The sequence below is a fragment of the Chelonia mydas genome, chromosome 3 (assembly GCF_015237465.2).
Source record: "Chelonia mydas isolate rCheMyd1 chromosome 3, rCheMyd1.pri.v2, whole genome shotgun sequence".
Classification (NCBI taxonomy): domain Eukaryota; kingdom Metazoa; phylum Chordata; order Testudines; family Cheloniidae; genus Chelonia; species Chelonia mydas.
In genome coordinates this window covers 191,627,724-191,648,399 of record NC_057851.1, presented here as the reverse complement: position 1 = coordinate 191,648,399, position 20,676 = coordinate 191,627,724, and the positions used below count along the sequence as shown (strand labels likewise).

Sequence of the window (20,676 nt, the reverse complement as noted above, 5' to 3'; positions counted from 1 at the left end):
CAGCCCATGCAGGAAAAAACTCATGATTTCTGGATTTGTACTATAAATGATATAATCTGATGGATAGCAATACAAGGAAAAATAGATATAGATATTAGTATTTAGTTATCTTAAAATTGCTCTGAAAGACTGGAATAAGCATTGTATGCACACAAGGTTACTGCTTATTAGTGACATCCTTTGATTTTACAAAAAAAACCCGCTTTACTTTCGCTAAAAAAAGTCTAAGTTTTAAATCCACAAAACGTTTTCTTAAACACCCAGATGTCTGACTATTTTGGTCAGTGAAAGGTATCTCAAAAATTACAAACAGGAGACTTCTGGTATGACAGGAAACCCAGATTCAAAAAGCTTCAAAGGTAACATGGTAACTTTTTTTTTTTTTTTTTTAAAGTATTTGTCAACATGAGGTAGAAAATAGGGGCATGCTCAGAACATACTACCCCCACAGTGGCTAAAAAATACATAAAATGTATAAAGACAGACATTCTATTTTTATTTGGATACACATTCAAATTATGACGACTCATCAGAAACCAAAATTGAAACTAGCTAAATAGAATATCCTCTTATTTATTTAGGATCATCAAATTACCGGAAGTACTTCTTAATATTTAGCATCTATATGAACTGAAAGATCAAAGGACATGGGTAATCTACCATCCCCTCCTACATCCATGGGGAGCTGTAATTATCAGACCATAAACTTAGATCTTCATCTCTCTGATATCCTTTTGTCAGGTGTGTACTCTAGGAGAAATACCCAAGTTCACATTTCCTGAGCTGTCAACAATTGGAAGAAGTTCGATATCAAGCTAAAATGTTTTGTTGAAGGAAATTTCCTCTTCCCTTTCACAGCAAATGACAGCTTCACAGGGCTCCCAGGAAAGCATGTATCGCAGAAGTGTAATCTACTTGTTCAAAATCTTTCTAGTCATGAAAGGCTGAAAGGGAGTAAGCAATTAGACAGTCTTAATTACTACTAACCCTTCCTAAAAACAAGTGCATAAGCTTCTGAACTTCAAAAGAAGCATTTAATTAAACACACACTTCTCAGCTATGAGCTATGTATGTACTACCTTTTGCCATGGACAGCTTTTAGACTAAACTGAATATTGTCATCTCCAGAGTTTTGCCCAAATGAATGACTAGATTGTATACACATTACACACAAAAACACCTGTTAAAAGAACATTTTAAAGTTGCAACATCAAGCACTCTAAAGTTAGGAAATGCCAGAAAACTGAGGTTGCAATCTTAATGCAGCCCCTCTGTGTGTATGATTTATGATATGCTCTTTAATTACATGAGCACATACTATTTTTCCATCTGCTCTGAGGATGAATCAGGATTGTGTGATGAAGGAGACTTATCTTACCGCAGAAGTGATGGGACTAATGGGAAGTAATAAGCACTGACCATCATCCAACCAAACACACAAGCAGGGGAATAAAATAGTGAACAAATATTAAGACAGTCACTGCAACTCAGAGAAATAGAGAGGTTATTATAAGTCAGAAAAATAAGACCACTGTAAAGCCCTATCAAATCAGAATATTTTTATAGATACACAAATATACTTTATTGTTTTCAACAATACACTTCTTCCTGAAATGCACTGAGAATAGACTCCTCTGTTCCCAAAAAACTGAATCCAAAAGGTAAGAGCAACTAAATTTTGTAATGCTTAGAAAAAAATATTGATGGTCAGCTAGTGACTTCACACATTCTCTCTGAAGAGGGCTGATTATGGATAGACAAGCGTGTCGCACCTCCAGGAGAATGAGGCTATGGAAATAATAAATGGAATAATTTGATCCACCTGGCAAAGCAGGACTTGAACAATATAGCCCTTTCCTGAGACTGCCAAATACCACAAGAAAAGCATTAAACGTCCTTCCCAATTTAGAATGGTTTAAAAACAATTGTCCAGACCACATCCTGAGAATAAAACATGTATTTCTAAGTAGTCAGAAGGCTTATAACTATGGAAGGAAAAAGAAACTGTTTCACCTTCGTAAATTGAAAATAGGGATCTACAAATGAAGTAAATGAACCACAATATTGTTTTGTCACTTAACCGTCCCAAAATGAAAGCCATGAAAAAAAAGAACGGGGGGGGCGGGGAGAATATCTTCATTATCTGCTTGAAAGTAACTCTCTACACTGCCAAGTAAATGAGCAGTGACCAACCACTAAAAAGCAGTGAGAAACAGTGGGATGCAACTGAAGTGTGCAGTAGAAGAGGCCCGAGAACATGGCATGTGAGCACTGGGACTCAAATCCAAGTAAGCTACTTCTCAGACTGTAAAAAGTAGGGCTGGTCAGAATTTTTTTTTTTTTTAAATGTCCAAAATTACTTTTTGCTAAATACGAAGAAAAGCCAGGGTAACTTCCACAGATGGTTTAAAAAAAAAAAAGGGGGGGGGGGGGGGGGGGGGAGAGATACTGTTTTACCGGGGACTTCACTGAGGAACAGGGGTCTGCAAAACAGTGAGAATTTTTAGAAAGTGTCACAAGTATAGTTAGGCCCAAAGGGCTATCCACCTCGAACTATGACAGAAGGATTGGTTCCTGCAGATTTCCACTGAGAAGGCTGTGAACAAGATGTTTGCAAATTATTGAAAACAAAATGTGCAAATTCCTTAAGTCTTCAATCAGGTTTTACAACAACATTTAAGGGAGATTATGATATGCTGGATGTCCTTCAATCTTATTTAAATTTTGCTAAAATGGGGGACAGTAACAGCCCAAACTAGAAAAATACCTTCATTAGACCTGAAGTAGGAGTAGAGGAAAAAGGAAAACATTTCTCCATTCTAGGGAATCCAAACCAGCAAATTCATTTCATGTAGCGAGATGAAGGAAGAATCTTGATATGCCTTGTCAATGTGAAACCCTTGTTGCAAGTAGCTGAAAGGAATGTGTGATAGAAATATTCTGACAAGGATATAGGGAACCATCCGTAAACACTTTGGAGGGCTTTCCATACCTTCCATAAAGGAAGAGTAGACCAAAATAAGAAAGTCACATGTAAAACAGGATGCAACCTCCAGGGACTCCTCAGAGGAGACTGCCTAATAGCATGACTGATATCAGGTGGTTTTGTTTTGTCTAAGCTTGAAAGATAAAAAAATACTTAAAGTTTCCCAAGAGACTTTGGGGGTTATCCTGCATCACTTCTCAAAAGACAAAAGGGACAGGACCATTATTAGTACCTAAAGATATTCAGTATAAAGAACTGCAGAGCTCTAGTTTGCCAGATGCATACTTTTGTGCACAGCATGAGACAGGAATATATCATTCAAAGAACATACTAAACAAGAATACAGAATGAGCCACATACACCACCTTCAAAGATCATACAGAACGAAAAACACTCTCTCACTCCATATAATCGTTCCAACAACATATGGCTGAGATTCTCTGTAGTTTAGGAGGAGATTACACTTATTTTTATTTAGGATGAAAACTAGTAATTTTTAAAGTTCCGTTTTAACTCCTGTTTAATAATCACATTTTTACTCTTCCCAAAGGACGACTATTAAAATTAAACGAAAAATGTGAAGCTGGGAAGTATCTGAAAATTATATTAGGAATATGATTGTGGTCTGCCATGTGTATGAAGTCTAAAGCACCAAAACCTTCTATGGGAGTGTGTAAAACTTTGAGGGCTGGCAAACTCTGTCTAAGGTAATTATTGCTTGAATAATTGAACAATGACTGTAGGAAAACAGATGAACAGACACTCCAATACAATCACTAGTTTTGTGCCTAAAAGAAAAAGTGCTAAAAAAACTGGAACCAAATCTAATTGATTTGTTCTGGTATTGGATTTATGTTTGAAGTATTATGATTAAAAGATAACTGAATCATTCACAAAATATGCTTGCTACAACTGTGTGTGAAAAGTTGTGCCAAAGCTTAAATTTTAAAATTAATTCAAATCTCAGACTTTCCATTTAAAGTCTTCCTACATTAGTCTCTTACAATTTTCTTTTTATTTTAAACATCTTAAGATATTTTTTAAAAAGCAGCCTACAGTACAATAGATCTTAGATAACAGCAAGTCTTGGCAATAGAAATATAGGAACAAAACTAATTCTGAACTAGTCAGGAAATCTTAAAAGTAACATGGTGACTGAAAACTGTCAGTTACATTGTTGGAGCTATGAAAACACTTTTCCGTATGCACAGAGCATGCACTATCCCCGCAGCTTCTACATGCAAAAACACTGTGCAGGGACCATCCCTCAAAAATGATGGGGCATTCTTCATCCTACAAGGTAGGACTTCCTCTGTAACTGCTCCTCCTGACACCTGTGGGCTACTATGGTACCAGGCACTAGAACTCAGAGCAGACAGACAGTAGTTCCACTGGTGGTGCCCAGGCAACATGAAGGAGGAAACAGCCTAATGCAACAAGACAATGAGAAGGCGAAGGAGAACAGGAACAAAAGTCTGAAAGCAGATGGATAGGAGCAGAGGGGGTCAGAGCTAGGAGGCAGATGGATAGAAAAGGACGCTGGGGCAGAAGTGTTTATAACCAATAGATAAAAGAAAAGGAGTACTTCTGGCACCTTAGAGACTAACCAATTTATTTGAGCATAAGCTTTCGTGAGCTACAGCTCACTTCATCGGATGCATACTGTGGAAAGTGTAGAAGATGTTTTTATACACACAAAGCATGAAAAAATGGGTGTTTACCACTACAAAAGGTTTTCTCTCCCTCCACCCCACTCTCCTGCTGGTAATAGCTTATCTAAAGTGATCACTCTCCTTACAATATGTATGATAATCAAGGTGGGCCATTTCCAGCACAAATCCAGGGTTTAACAAGAACGTCTGGGGGGGATAGGAAAAAACAAGGGGAAATAGGTTACCTTGCATAATGACTTAGCCACTCCCAGTCTCTATTCAAGCCTAAGATAATTGTATCCTATTTGCAAATGAATTCCAATTCAACAGTCTCTCGCTGGAGTCTGGTTTTGAAGTTTCCTAATGCCCCTACTCTACTTGTGCTATATTGATGACATCTTCATCATCTGGACCCATGGAAAAGAAGCCCTTGAGGAATTCCACCATGATTTCAACAATTTCCATCCCACCATCAACCTCAGCCTGGTCCAGTCCACACAAGAGATCCACTTCCTGGACACTACAGTGCTAATAAACGATGGTCACATAAACACCACCCTATACCGGAAACCTACTGACCGCTATTCCTACCTACATGCCTCCAGCTTTCACCCTGACCACACCACACGATCCATCGTCTACAGCCAAGCTCTGCGATACAACCGCATTTGCTCCAACCCCTCAGACAGAGACAAACACCTACAAGATCTCTATCAAGCATTCTTACAACTACAATACCACCTGCGGAAGTGAAGAAACAGATGGACAGAGCCAGAAGAGTTCCCAGAAGTCACCTACTACAGGACAGGCCTAACAAAGAAAATAACAGAACGCCACTAGCCGTCACCTTCAGCCCCCAGCTAAAACCCCTCCAACGCATTACTAAGGATCTACAACCTATCCTGAAGGATGACCCAACACTCTCACAAATCTTGGGAGACAGGCCAGGCCTTGCCTACAGACAGCCCCCCAACCTGAAGCAAATACTCACCAGCAACCACATACCACACAACAGAACCACTAACCCAGGAACCTATCCTTGCAACAAAGCCCGTTGCCAACTGTGCCCACATATCTATTCAGGGGACACCATCACAGGGCCTAATAACATCAGCCACATTATCAGAGGCTTGTTCACCTGCACATCCACCAATGTGATATATGCCATCATGTGCCAGCAATGCCCCTCTGCCATGTACATTGGTCAAACTGGACAGTCTCTACGTAAAAGAATAAATGGACACAAATCACATGTCAAGAATTATTCATAAACCAGTCGGAGAACACTTCAATCTCTCTGGTCACGCGATTACAGACATGACAGTTGCGATATTACAACAAAAAAATTTCAAAACCAGACTCCAGCGAGAGACTGTTGAATTGGAACATTTGCAAATTGGAAACAATTAACTTAGGCTTGAATAGAGACAGGGAGTGGCTAAGTCATTATGCAAGGTAACCTATTTCCCCTTGTTTTTTCCTATCCCCCCCCAGACGTTCTTGTAATCCCTGAATTTGTGCTGGAAATGGCCCACCTTGATTATCATACACATTGTAAAGAGAGTGATCACTTTAGATAAGCTATTACCAGCAGGAGAGTGGGGTGGGGGGAGAGAAAACCTTTTGTAGTGGTAAACACCCATTTTTTCATGCTTTGTGTGTATAAAAACATCTTCTACACTTTCCACAGTATGCATCCGATGAAGTGAGCTGTAACTCACGAAAGCTTATGCTCAAATAAATTGGTTAGTCTCTAAGGTGCCACAAGTACTCCTTTTCTTTTTGTGAATACAGACTAACACAGCTGTTACTCTGAAACCAATAGATATGCTCCCTTCCAGGATTTAAAATTAAAATCAGGATTCCAGAGTCTCAACAGTCCACTTTTGTCAGCAAATAGCTTTGAAACCCATGGGCAAAGTAAGTGCCTCGTCCCTTCTAGTGGTCCACAGACAAAACAGAAATCTACTACTGCTATCAGTTACTTCATGAGCTCAAGTAGTAGAGGAACTGTGTTTCTAAAGATCCCAACTCCGTTGATGACCCAAGTGGGTGTTAGTATGTTTTTTGGGGGATTCTTTTAAGTTAATTGCATCCAAAAACCTATTTTAAAACATTAAAGATTGTAAAGTCAAGCGCTCAAAGTGATGAAATGCCAGGGTAATCTTAATTTGCCCCTCTTGTGGGATGCATAATAGAGTCCTTAATTACATGATCACATACTTAAAAAAGAACAGAAAAAAACAGGACCTGTGCATCATTTAGTGCACAGGATGGACAGTGCTCAAGGTATAAATCAGTATCTAGTGAATGACACTGTTCTCTGTAGGATCCCTGCTTCATTTGTTGCAGAAGTTGGAAGATGTGCAGTGAATGAAGCAAGGGACTGCAGGAAGAAAAAAAGATGGCCGTATGGTTAAAGCAGTTGAATGCCCCTTGGAGAACTGGATTCTATCCTTGTAGTGCCAAGCAAGTCATGTAAACCAATACTGTTGCAGCTAACCACTAACTGTGTTCCTCATTTTCTGGGTGCCCAATTTTAGATACCTGGAGTCAGATTTGCACAAGTGCTGAGTGCTCACAACTGCAACTGAATTTACAGGACCTAGGTGTTGAACATAAAGGGCTATCGAAATTAAGTACCTAGTCAGGTTCTAGGCATCTCAGATTGGGCTCCCAAAATCAGCAGACATAATTTTGGCTTTAAACTTCAGGATAATACCACTTTGCCTCACAGCGATGTCATGAAGATAAATTCAATGCTTGCAAAGCACTCCTATTCTTGTGACAGGAGAACAGAAAAGCCCATGAGGAGCTCCGTATTTTATTTAGTGCAGGGTTTAGATGGCGTGTGTTAAATAGGGCTTGTGGGCACACACCGAATGAGGATCAAACAAAATACTGCATATCCACCTATTCACTGAGCACCATTCATCTTGTGCACTGAATGAGGCAAGACGGACAGTATGGGGATATCTAATTAAAGACTACCATAATACAGATCAAGAAAGGCCAGAACGAAGGTTAATCTTATATAATACATGGTTCAAAGCCTTGTAACTGTGCCTTGCAAAGGATCCTTCTTACTCTTCCTGTCCTACCAATTTTCCACAGACAGCTTCAGCCTCTTCGCCTCAAAGTAACTAGAGAGCTCTCCCCTTTGGTGTCAGTCTCGTTAATTCCTCTATCCCTATAGGTACTCTTTTTCACCCTCAGAATAGCTTTCCCTAGTGCTCCAGCGAAGGCATAACTCAAAATTCATAGTTATAAAGTCACTGTATTAATTTAATTGAATTTTTGTAGTTACCAGAAATAACTCACGTGTTATTTACAAGATAATGTTCTGCATGGAACTGCAGTCTAATATTACAACCTGTGTACTGCAGTTCAGTTACCTGTTTAGGATTCTATGTGTATGCATAGAGATTTTTCAAAAACACAATTAAAAAATGGGTAGCTTTAGCTACTTAAAAACTAATGCCTTGTCTATATTCTACAGAGAGAATACATTCATAACAGCAACAAGCAGTTTCCATTGTGGTTTCTAACACTCCTGGGTTTGAAGGTCGTAACAACATAAAATCCTTTTGAAAATGATATAATAGTTGCTAATGCATAAAAATGTTCAGCTCATTTGGATGCTTGATGCCCCAATGAATTAAAAGCCACTCATGATGAAACAACTACATCTATGTACATACTGACACTCTGTGGGTAGTGGAATTATAACATGATGATTCAGATGTGCCATTAAGCCCTTCATCTCAATTAACTATAGGTAGGGATGCACATTTTTAAAGTTAAATATAGGGAGAATTTAAGTCAGAGTAATTGAAATTATATCAAACACAAGGAAAATTCATGGACATTTTCTGTAGTTACCAACTTATGCTTTCAAAAGAAGATCTTTACTTGTGCATTTATTATTTTAATCTGTCAGAAACTTTTCTCAGGCAATGAATTCAGATTATGGGCTAAAAAGCAATACAATAGAGATTGCATTTATGAAGCAGAAGTGATTCCAGAGTGTATTCAGACTCACATCTGAATCTCTGAGTTACAAAAATAAATTTTGCTATTTATTATTTCTGCTTGTACTCCTATATGCGAATACAACTATGGAAGAGGGAGATGGATTCTACTCTGACTCACACGTTGTCAATTAATTAACTTACTATTAGCAAGTCAGGTCCTATCTTCATTTATATTCAATGGGACTGCACAAGTGTAAGCAGAACAGAAAAGGGCCTGCAAAGTCTAGCACTGGTGATGATGCAGAAAACAACTTGGTTTTTAAATGTCAGGTTGAGTTTTGCAGCACTGATTTATAGTAACATTGCCTTTTACTTGCAAAATGAGAAAATAATCTGATCTGGAAAGTCACTAACAAGAAGTCTAAGAAACCGACAACGCCTTTTTTAACAGCTTCTCATATTACAAACTCCCTTTAAGCTATTGCTCCTTTCCCACTTAAAGTTTCAGTTGAGGTTCAGGCTTCTTTCAACACCCATCCTCCTGTGGTCCCAGAAATCTCAGTGTTTTACAAGATAATTCTGCTGTCTCCTCCATTTCAGGTTCCTGAAATCCCTGTACTACCCTTCTAGTTGCTTAAGGAAACCTTGAATTTCCTTATCTTCCATAAATTCACGATTTCTGCCTTAATTTGTGTCTCTCTACTGCTCAGATTAGGGTGGGAAGTATAATTTTAAGAGATTTACATGATGATAGAAAAGCCAGGTTACTTTTAAGGGGGATTAAAGGCAGGTTCATAGTACACTCAGTCAGTTTGCAACATTACTGAAGGGTTTTTTCTTTCCGCACTGAAACAGAAATCTTAATTTAGTTGAACCATATTATAAAATTCATTTATCAAGCACTGTTGATAGCCCCACCTGTACTAGGACTACTTCCTACATTCCGAATCTCTGACTGGCTTTTTAAAGCTTTCGTTTTCTCCTTAAAACTACCAACTGTCAAAATATTTCTTACCACCCTCAAAATTACATTGGTTTGAGATGCAGGCCATAAATAGTTATATTTTATCCTAGACCAGTAACTTTTAAGGTTTAATATTTTACTATCCAGATTGGCTAAAAATTGTTGTTTTGACACAATTTGAAAACTAGGAGCCTACCTTTTCCAATAAAGCTTTTTTATGGGACATAAGATACAAGACCTTTAAATTACATTATGCTTTCTAGAAAAGCCATTTTAAATAATGTTGAGGTCTCTAAAATGTATATTACTTAGAATCACACATGTAGAACTGAAAGGAGCCTTAAAAGGTCAAGTCCAGCCCCCTGCAGTAAGGCTAGACCAAGTAAATCCAGACAAGTGTTTCTCCAACCTGATCTTAAAAACCTTCAATGATGGGGATTTCACAACTTTTATATTACTCTAAGTTATAATTTCCACTACCCTTCCAAATCCTGCATAGTTGTACTCATGGAAACAGCCACTTGGCTTTACAGGTGGAGAGACAAAAAAGTACAATTTAAAACATTTCTAAAATAATTTGCTATAAATTATACAGCAACATGTTATGGCATGGTGTCATATAGACCCCAACATTTCAAATTTTTCTTGATGTTGAATATGGCTAATGTGTTTCCCAAATATGCATGAACAGACCTAGTAAGTCAGCGTAGAGTTTATTTTGTCATTTCTTTCTAAGACTAGATATAGACCAAGAGCGGCCAAACTTACTGGCCCTCCGAGCCGCATACGACAGTCTTCATAAGTTCAAGAGCCAGGGCACATCTGCCAGGGGCTTGGGGCTTCAGCCCTGCAGAAGGCGCTTGACAGGGCTCGGGGCTGAAGCGCCGCTCCTGCTGAAGCCCCGAGACCTTGCAGATGCACTCTGCAGAGCAGAAGCCCCAAGACTGCCCCCCTCCCCACTGCACAGAAGCCCCTACCCCAACACCCCACTGCGCAGAAGCCTCTACCCTATCACCCCGCTCCAAGGCAGAGGTCCTGAGCTCCCCACCCCCAAGTCTGATAGGTGAAGAATGGTGGGGGGCTGGGGGCTCTCTGAGACGCACTTTAATGGTAAAAGAGCTGCATGTGGCTGTGTGTGCCACAGTTTGGCCACCCCGATAGACTTTAAAGAGTTTTCCATGTGCTACAATCTGCAAGTGCCACCTTGAAGAACCTTGTTATCCAAACGGCTTTCTAACCTAGTGACAAGAAAGAATGCTGCCTCTAGGAAGGTATGGCATCTAAAGACACCTCGAGATAGAGCAGTAATTAGGGGACGTGATCTTCTAAGAAACATAAAAGAGTTCTACTCAACATGTTTGGGGCAGTATTTTAAGACTGAAGTGTGGTTTCTTCTAGTTATATAATAGTCATATGAGAACTCGTTTCCCTGGTTCAGTCATGCAGGAATTAACTTCTTTCCACTTTATGACTTGTTAGCCTTCAACATTTTAGGTAATACAGATCAGTTTTCATGTACAGTCACATGCCTCTTTCATAGTATCATTAATGTCAGTAACTTTATATATAAAGTGCATTTCCAGATATTTTTGTCAATATCACACTTCAAGGGAAGTACTTTGCCCTAATTTATAAAGATTCTAATAGCAATTATTGGAGCAAATCCCTCCAGAAAAAATGGCACAACTCCCTCACCTCCAAAACTATCTGAATCCGCCTTCAGATAAATGCCATTAAATTCAAAAATTGTTGTCTCTGATCCAAGGACACTGGCAGAAATAAATTTTTTGAAAGATATACCATTTATTTTAAAAGCCAGCTACACTATTCGAGTAAAACATTTTTCAGAAATTCCTACTTCAAAGAAGTAGTGCTATGCAGAAAAGGATTAGACCATAGGCAGATTAACAAGTAAACAGATGTCTACAGAAACTCAACTGTTTACACTAGTGTGCCAATTTAAATTCACTGCATGCCTGAAAGCATTTTGTAGTATTACAAAAAGCTTATTGGTGGGCCTTATTCTCCCACCAACATGTGTTCCTGGATTTGTTTTTAATACATTAATTAATTTTAAGCAGGTAAACAAATATAGAATAACTGGGTACAGAAAATGAACCCCAACTAGAGCAATCTAAAAAAACCTAAACACATGCACAATTTTGGTGAAACAGTCTGAACAGGCCAACTGAACTGTAGCTGAGCATTTCTTTCACCATTCAGCCAGTTTCAAGTTATGAAATCAGCACTGATTAATTAATTATTAGAGACAAACAAGATTTTTTTAGTCTTACCATATTTTTCACTTTCAAATGTGTGGAAAAGTATGTCTTAGAATCATAACAGAAACTATCTGAGAAAAATCTACAAGAATGAAACAGCAAACACCTAAGAAAAACTGGCAAGAGGCACAAACTAGACAAACACTACAGCTGAGGAATTGTGCTCAATCATTGTTTACTTCCATTTTCCCCCACTATAACCCATCTGGATTTTTAATGCTAAGAAAACACTGTTCATAGTTTCGATTGCTACACCTCAATAAGCTGGCCAGTAAAAATACTGCAATTTTTTCCAAGCGAGAAAAGAAAAAAGAAACAGCTGAAGTGCCAGATAAATTTACCTGGAACCCATTTAATCTCCATTTCCATATCATTTTCTTCCCGTTTCTTCTCTTTTTCTTGGATACTCTGCAAGAGTTCTCTGTATCTGGCAATTTGCTCTTCATCATCCTTCTGGCTTTTCTTGGGTTTGTCATCTTCTGTTTCATGGGCTACATCACCACCTTAAAAAAGAAAGAAAAAAAAAACAGACAAACACTAAAGCAAACACTATTGTGGAAAATCTCAGGATATTATGAATGAATATTTGAAGGCAACACAGCTAAGATAAGCAAACGATTTCTGGTAGAACAGTGGAGACAATCCATCTCATCACCATGAATCAATTCCTCGCTTTAAAAGATCAAATAAGAAAATGGAGAGGATACAGGAAAACTGGATAGCAGAAGGAACTAATGATAGGGTGCAGAGTTCTTCACCCCTACTGTAGGTCACTAGTTTCTGAAACCATCACAGCATATTACTAACTAAAAATCAATACTTAGTATTGGTAAAGCACTTTGAAAATGTAAAATGCAGTATAAATACTAACTAAATAATCACCACAATATTCCTGTGAGGCAGATAAATACTAATTCCTACTTTCTTAACTTTGGTTTGTCGCCTCAATTTTAAAATGGCATGCCCCTACAGAGGGGAGCCAGAACTGGAAGTCAGGAGTTCGTAACGTATAGGTCTTTGCTCAATTCACTACATCACTGACTGCAAGACACTGACAGGTGAAGGAGCCAAAAGCAACGTACCTATTTTTCCTGGCATGTGCATATGCAAATAAATATGCAAGAGGAGGAAACTAAATTATATATATATATATATATATATATATATATATATATATATATATATATATATATATATATTAGTTCTAGAACTTTACTTCCCTTCATAGGTTTGAAGTAAGCCTTTCCCTATATGCAACATACAGCAGGTCAAATGTGGTACTGTGTGATTTGTCACACTTCCCTTGTCACACTCCTCCATGCCACTCATTTTGGTACTCTGTAGTACTCATTATTACTTAGCCAGGCATTGGCTACTGATTTTTAGCAGCAGGCTTTTCCCTATCTCAGTTTGCAGACTCCAGCCATCTGAATGCTGAAATGTATTGTGCAGGAAGTGTTAGTTGTGATTGCTGAATGGGCATAAGTACTGTAATGGTACAGTGGGGGATTATTTTGCACACAGAGTGTACCAAAAGAGTTACAATTTGATTTATGATTTTTGTAAAACCCTATGTGAGATATTAGACATCCACAACTTTTTTAAAATGCTGCAGTTACTTCAAGCTGCACTTCCCTGCAGAGGCAAATCTGATGGGTAGCACTGTCCATATATGCAGATCAGGATCACTGTTGCCTGCTATTCAAGAGGAAGGGTTCACACACTGAGTACAGTGATGCAGCTGCTCTTTACTTTAAGGCTAGAGATCGTGAAACTGATGCTGTTGCTCTACTCTTCTACTGTTCACACCAAGAAGTGTTGTTCCCTGGTTGGGAGGACTGCAGACAAAGCAGACCCTTAACTTGGCTGCTGTTGTCCACTTTGTCTAGCAGCAGCTAGAAACTCATCTCCGGGGACCCTGCTAATGGGTCTGGAAAGGGGCCAGGAGAAGAGTGTCTCCTTAGGGAGCAAGAAAAATTTGTGTGCGCGCTTGCCTGGAGTCCTGACTTCAGGGGAAAGGGAAATTCTTTCTTGGGGGTATGGAGAATGGACAGCTCTACTCCACTGAAAGAAAGTGTCCTCATGGTCAAAGAGATGGCCTTTAAATTTTACATGGCATTAGTTACTGAGTTTTAGCACTAGGCCTATTTCTGTGAGAACCATTCATGAGTCAGTCCTCTTCCACTACTTGGTTCAGCTGATGAAGGCAGACTTTTAGAATTCAGATTCTGACATTGGTTTGGATACGGTTTTGATTTTGTTGATTTTTTCAAAGTACGTTACCTAAGGCGGCAAAATTAAATGGTCATGGTAATGGAAATGATTTTCCACTTTCAAATAGCAAAGAATTACGTTTTCTTTGCTCAGGGTGCAGAGTTCCTAAAACATTCAGTGTTCAACATCACTTTCAAAAACTCTGTAAGACTCTTCATTAGCTTAGAGAAGAACAAAAAGAACATTTGACAAAAGCTGCTGGGAGGCCAGAATCAGGTGAATGCGTGTGCGAAGTCTGTTCATAGTTCAAATGGTCTTGCTGGTAGTTTTCAAGGGTCATGCTGTACTGCACAGCATGATAAACCACTTTCTGATTTTGATTAAGGATACTGTTTTTTTGTGCCAATAGTTTGTTCAAAGATTTTAGACAAAAAGTGAAATAAAGAATGCCTTGCACAGAAACACAATTAAAGACAAAGTTCGAACATATGAATGAAAAGTAAGCAAGCAACTGAAAATTGCTAAAAACTGTAGATATATTCTGATTTTGTTTAGATGACAGTACCAACTTAAATTCTTTTGTACGATTGGTCACTGTGTGAAATTGATTCATCTATTGATATAGGCAGGAATGTCACAAAGAAAGATATTTCCAGAGCAGCGGTTCAAGTTGTGAATTCTATCATTTTAAGAGCTCTTAACTTAGCAAGTTAAACATTTAGATGTAGAGAGTCTCAACATGCAGGATTGCTGATTTATAGCAGTGTCAGATGATTAAATTAAGGCCATATTCTTGGAATCATGGAAAGTTTGGAAGAAGTCAGTTTATTCTTAGATCAAAAGGGACAAGATTATCCTGAACTGGCAATAGCAGAGTGACTTGATGCTTTTTGCTGGCCTCACTCAACATGCCCACGAGCCAAATATAAAACTTCAAGATTCAGAGCGACAGCAAACATCACGTTTGACACCAAAACTTATTAAAAGAAGCTGGAAACATTCAAGACTTGGATGACGGAAAGCTAAAATACTTCCCTTTGTTGAGAAAACATCTGGAAAATTCAGCAACTTTCGTGGATATCATCGGCAACATCATAGAAATTTACCAATCAGATACAATTGAGAAGACACTGGAAACTTATGCAGGATGGTTTAAGTTCTGACAGATAGAAAGTAAGTTAAAATTCAAACCGCCACACAAACTGTTAGGAACTCTACTACACAGATCCTGAGTGGCTAGATTGAGAGGCAGCTCACTGCATTCCAGGAGAATGCTATCTGAAAAACAAAGTTTGTTGACTTCAATTCTCAGCTGACAAATACTGACCATGGAAGGACTGAAGAAAAACTCCTGAAAACAGTTTTTGTGAGCTTGGAAAACACTGCCATATTCTTTTTTTTCTATGAAAGACTAGCTGTAGCTTTGCTGATGACCATTCAGTTCAACGAACTTGTGTTAACTATCTTCAACAATTAACTGCCAACTCTAACATCAGAAATTGACTATCAAATTATATAGGCAGAACATACACAACACTGTAAAGAAAACACAAGCCTTTAATGAATAGCTGACTGTCAAAATGCAACAGCAGGAATCCCATGACTGCTATCTCTTCTCCTCTGGGATGTCATGTGTTGAAAATACTATGTTTTCAATTTCTTGGCATGTAATGCATAAAATGTTTGCCATCACTGCACTAGACCTCACTTCCCATCCCCCACAGGTACTAGATTGGTGTCTAAAGTGAAATAATTTAAATTAGGCCCCTATGAAATCTGCCTTACCGAGAATGCAGATAGAATCACAGAATCAAAACATTAATGTGGAATCCTGCTCTCTCCCCGCACTAGGACCGCAGCAGCGGGCAGGCAGGATGGGCTCCATGGGTGAGCTAGCGCAGCCCCACTTAGAGACAAGCTGCTGTGGATCTGGAGCCTTCTGCTCTGCTGTCCTGCACAGAGCTGGGGGTGTGGTGAAGGCTGATGTTGGAGTGTCCCCCTTCCCCCGCCAGTGTACCTGCTCTCCACTGAGCTGCAGTGGGTGGACAGGAAGACATCTGCCCGTGCACTGGCCTCTGGCTCAGATAAATTGGTTAGTCTCTAAGGTGCCACAAGTACTCCTTTTCTTTTGGCTCAGGAGTCATTGCTACTGGCTGAAGAAGCGTTCAGGCTGGTGAATGCTCTGCTTAAAGAAACAACATGCTGACCACACACACACTCCCCTGTGACAAAGTAGCACCCTGGATCCTCCATATTCACCACTGTCATCATGATTGTCACATGATATGTTTTGTACAAAGTATGCCTTTTGAGGTATCATTTTAAAGTCTTGATCTATTGAACACTAATATCCTGCTGAATTGGATGTACTACCACTGCATGTGAAGTTACGAGTATTGCTTTTTGTGTTACTGAAACATGCTGGGAGAGGCCCACAGCCAGCCTTTCAGCTGCAACAAAGGAGGGCCAGAGAGGTGTTAATGGCCCATCAAGAAAAGAATCCACTAATCCAGAGACTTCTCAGGGAAGGCAGGTACACTATGGAGGCAGCCTAACCCATAACACGGCAAGGATATTTCTAGCAGCTGGCCTCTCTCCCTCCCTGCCCACACCATCTCAACAGCTGGAAGACTGTCTGGAAGGCAAAGACTTGGAACCAGAGAGATTGGTCCAATGCTGGAAGGGGTCCAGTCTGCGTATTGAGGAACTGTAAGCTGTCTATAACATCTGTTAGTGTTAGAAACTGATTCAAATCTTGCTTAGTCTGTTAAAGTTAGAATTTAAACTGTGCATTTATTTTTATTTCTTAGGCACCCCGAACTCAGATCTCTATGCCTGCTATTTATAATCATTTAAAATCTGTCTGTAGTTAATAAATCTGTTTTATATTTTATCTAAAACAGTGTGGTTTTGGTTGAAGTGCTATGGGAATCTCAGCTCAGGTTAACAAGAGCTATTGCACGTCCATTACCCTTTTGTCAGAGTGGTGAACTAAGAAATGATCTTACACCAGTCAGTCTTCTGACCAGTGCAAGTTAGTACAGTTCTGGGGTGTAGTCTTGTCCCTCCCCAGCTGGAGCTAGGAGCTCCCTTTGCTGGGGCACTCCCAGCAGCACAGGGAAGATCAGACAACTCCACAAGTCTCTTCCAGCTGCAGGAACCTCTGGGGCTGCTGCCCAGTCCCAGAGAGCTCCCTGTAGCAGAGGGAGACACCCAGAGGTGGGTCTGGTCTCCCCCAGTCTTTGCCCAGAGCAGCTGTTTAGGAGATGGACAAGTCCTGTCCCTCCCCTACCCAGCCAGAGCTAGGAGCCCCCTTTGCTGAGGCACTCCTAGGAACAAGGGGGCATCGGATTTCAGAGGGAAGGGCTTATTTCATGGTCCGTGATGCGTTTTTCATGGCCATGAAACTGGTAGGGTCCTAAAAATAACACATAAAAGGTCTTCTTGTCATTGTTCTGCATGAAACTCTACTGAAATGAAATTTCTCCTGAACTCAGTGACCATTTTGAACAACAAGAGATGGACACGTATGTCCCAAAAGTAAGCCTCTTTGGTTGATGGATCCTGTTTGTAATTTAAAATATCTTCAATTCAGAAAGAAAAAAGTATATTAATTGCACAGTAACATAATAGGTAACATTATGATTAGCTTCTGGAGGGAACAAGAGAACCAATTTTAGATTATTAGATGCAAGGAACTAAGGCAAGCCTTACCAGAAAAGGTTCAGGCCCAAATACATGGTATACGTTTACAAAAAAGAAGGGTTAAGAAGGGTTTGTAAACCACCAAAATACAAACTCCTAAATACAAGTGCTCACATTCCTCCTTACAACGGAATAGTGAAAAACATTTTTAAGGACTGGCTCCACCTTGTCTTGTACTGAATTTAGATTAAAAGCTAATAAATGCCTAGTAGTTTAGTCTATAGATTTTTGTCTGAACTTATCATAGGTGTTAGTAGTGAACCTTATATTTAGGCTAACACTTTTCATTATAAAGATTCCTGCAAACTTTTTTTTTTGTTGCAAAGCTCTAATGCCTTTATTGTTTGCAGCAAGCCTCTTCAATTTCACAGGGAAACTCAGATTAGAAAAGTGCGATTCCTTCGTCCCATGTAATTCCATTAAAAGTTCAGCTGATTTATAAACTGTTAAAGTCATTAATTCCCATCACTTGCTTTTCCTCTGGAAGATGTTGGCAGCATGCCAAAATAACTGAACATGAACATTCTAAAGAGGTGAGCCCACATTATTACCATCAAAGTAGCAGGAACAACAGTACACCGTACTGTGTACACCTGGGAGCTGCTAGGGCAACCCTACTGGATATGGGGGTAGGGAGCCAACCTAAATAACCTCCTGTTTAATACAGTTCAGAAATATACATTGTTAAATTACACATTAATCCAATTTTGTTGTATATCATTGTCCAGTTGTACCTAACAAGTGTAAATGCATACAAATGTGTCTAGATTTTCTTTTGCAACTGGTCATTTATAAGAAGTTGGGTGTACTGTAGTTTAATTTATAATAAAACCATATTTATAACTTCAGTAGTTCTAAAAGTAAAAATATAATTTAAAAAGTTACCCTCAAATTTAAAGGGCTAGACAAAGTTTATTGATTCACAAGGATTTTCAAGCTGAAAATAGGTAGAGAAAGGAAATTGTCTGGATTTTATATCTTTAAATATAATTATCAATAAAATTAAAATGTGTAGATTAAAAAAGTTGCATTCACTCTTCAGTGCTACTGATAAACATCATCTATATTTGCGCACATCAGTCATTGGTGGTAGAGCACAAAACAGATCTTCTGCCTCCATTATATTAGGCATGAATACTGCAGTATATGCCACTCCCTATGCAGAGCCCTGCTGCAGTCAATGGGCTCTCCACAGAAGTCTACCCATGCAGAGACTGGTACAATATAGGATAGGCTCATCACAACTCCCTTCTACAGTACTCTGTTTTGGTCTATTAATTTGTTTGAAAGAATTAAAGCAGTAGGATGAGAGGAGAAGAGAGAATATTTTCTTATCTCTAGTGAGGTGTTATAAAACAACAGAACAAAGAAATTAACTACACAAATTGCATTGTTACGAGAGAACTGGAGTTAACATAACTGCAGCCATTTTGCATGCTCAGCCACATTAACTAAAAGCGAGACCACCACGCAGTCAAGAATAGTTTGGTCTTTGCCTAAGCAGACAAAACAGCTGTAGTGTTGCAAATAAGGATAGATAAAATGACAGATCCATGAAAACGAGAGGGAGTGTTGATAGCTGACCTTGGACCTGCGTGTCTATGATCATGAGTAGTTGTTTTTTTGCTGGGAGTCGCTCTGCTGAAAAGTAGAATTATGAGTTATTTGCTGATGCCAAGGAAATTGTTAGTCCACAGTTTACTGTGAGTTATGTGCTTTGTTTTGAGCAACCTATAAAAGAGATGAATTAGAGTGTGTAATTTGGAGAAGTTCGGAAACAGATTTCAACCAGTTAAGAGACTGACATCCAACTCCCAAGCAGTAAGGACGAAGGCTGGCCACCAGAAACCTGCTGCTGACCACCTGATACCATCTCAGACTTTGGGTAACTATATCTGGGGTATTTCAGATGTGTGCTTTAGACTCAATAAAAACAAGGCGTTTTGGTTATCAATCACTTATCAGATGAAGGAGCTGTGTCCCCAGTGATTTATGTTTTGAAACCACCTGGAAAACAAAGACTAGTTATCATAGTTTTGGGTTCAGAAAACTCCAGGTAATGGTGTGCCTAATTTGGAGTGTCCTTAAAAATAGCCAAACTGATCACTGTGGTTCCTCCCCAAAATAGCAATTAAGCGCTAGATTTTAATTCACAGTACAAAGGCTTAGTGACTGGAACATATTACCTCAAATAAAGAAAGATACAGGAGCAAAATAATGGAGATATTTTGTGCTATGAACCAGAACATACAAGGTCACTGAAATGCTTGACATTACACAAATGTTTTATGACAGCAATGCCAACAGCCATGGCAGACATTTTTTACTTTAAAAATTCCATATAAAAGCAGATTCGGATGGAGTAAAAGAAACACTATTTATAAATAAAATACTTTTATAAGTTAAAAAATATAAATTAAAAAAGTGCCTAACATTCTTTCCACCCTATCACACTTTTACATTTCCATTCAAACAGCTGAAATTCATTTTTTCTGTTTGTGCTTAGTGCCACAATAATAAGATGAGATACATGACAGGATTCCACCCAACAAGTCAATGAATAAAACATCAGGAACATGTTAAAGAAATAGCAATGTATTTCTTTCTGTTAAAAGCTTATTGTTAAAAACAGAATTAGAAGCAAGACCTTTCCATGTTGAAAGAGTACTGCCAAGTGTGATGACAGTTCAATTTTTTTTTTCTCCCTCCAGTAACAGAACTTTTTGAAACTCTAACATATTGGGTCACTCACCGTGAAGGTCCACTTCCACCATCACCCCACCATATGCACTACCTCTCCCTGCACACCTGGAATCTTTCAAGAGTTAAGAAAAATTAGACTATTTGTTAAATAACTAACTTGCCCTTCCCCTACTGCTCTGAGAAACCTGAGTAAAGT

General features: G+C 38.9%; 1 protein-coding gene across 15 annotated transcripts in view; it reads right to left on the bottom strand.

Moving 5' to 3' along the window:
- ESF1 (ESF1 nucleolar pre-rRNA processing protein homolog) overlaps positions 1-20,676 on the bottom strand; it is a 71,045-nt gene that overhangs the window by 26,370 nt on the left and 23,999 nt on the right. For 9 of the 15 annotated variants that reach the window (XM_043544012.1, XM_043544007.1, XM_043544006.1 and 6 more), the window contains one exon: positions 12,200-12,361. In XM_043544012.1, the coding sequence (XP_043399947.1) occupies positions 12,200-12,361 (162 nt within the window). Of the gene's footprint in view, positions 1-12,199; positions 12,362-19,361; positions 19,419-20,676 lie in introns of all 15 variants that reach the window. The other 6 variants (XM_043544004.1, XM_037896108.2, XM_037896110.2 and 3 more) reach the window with 1 other exon arrangement.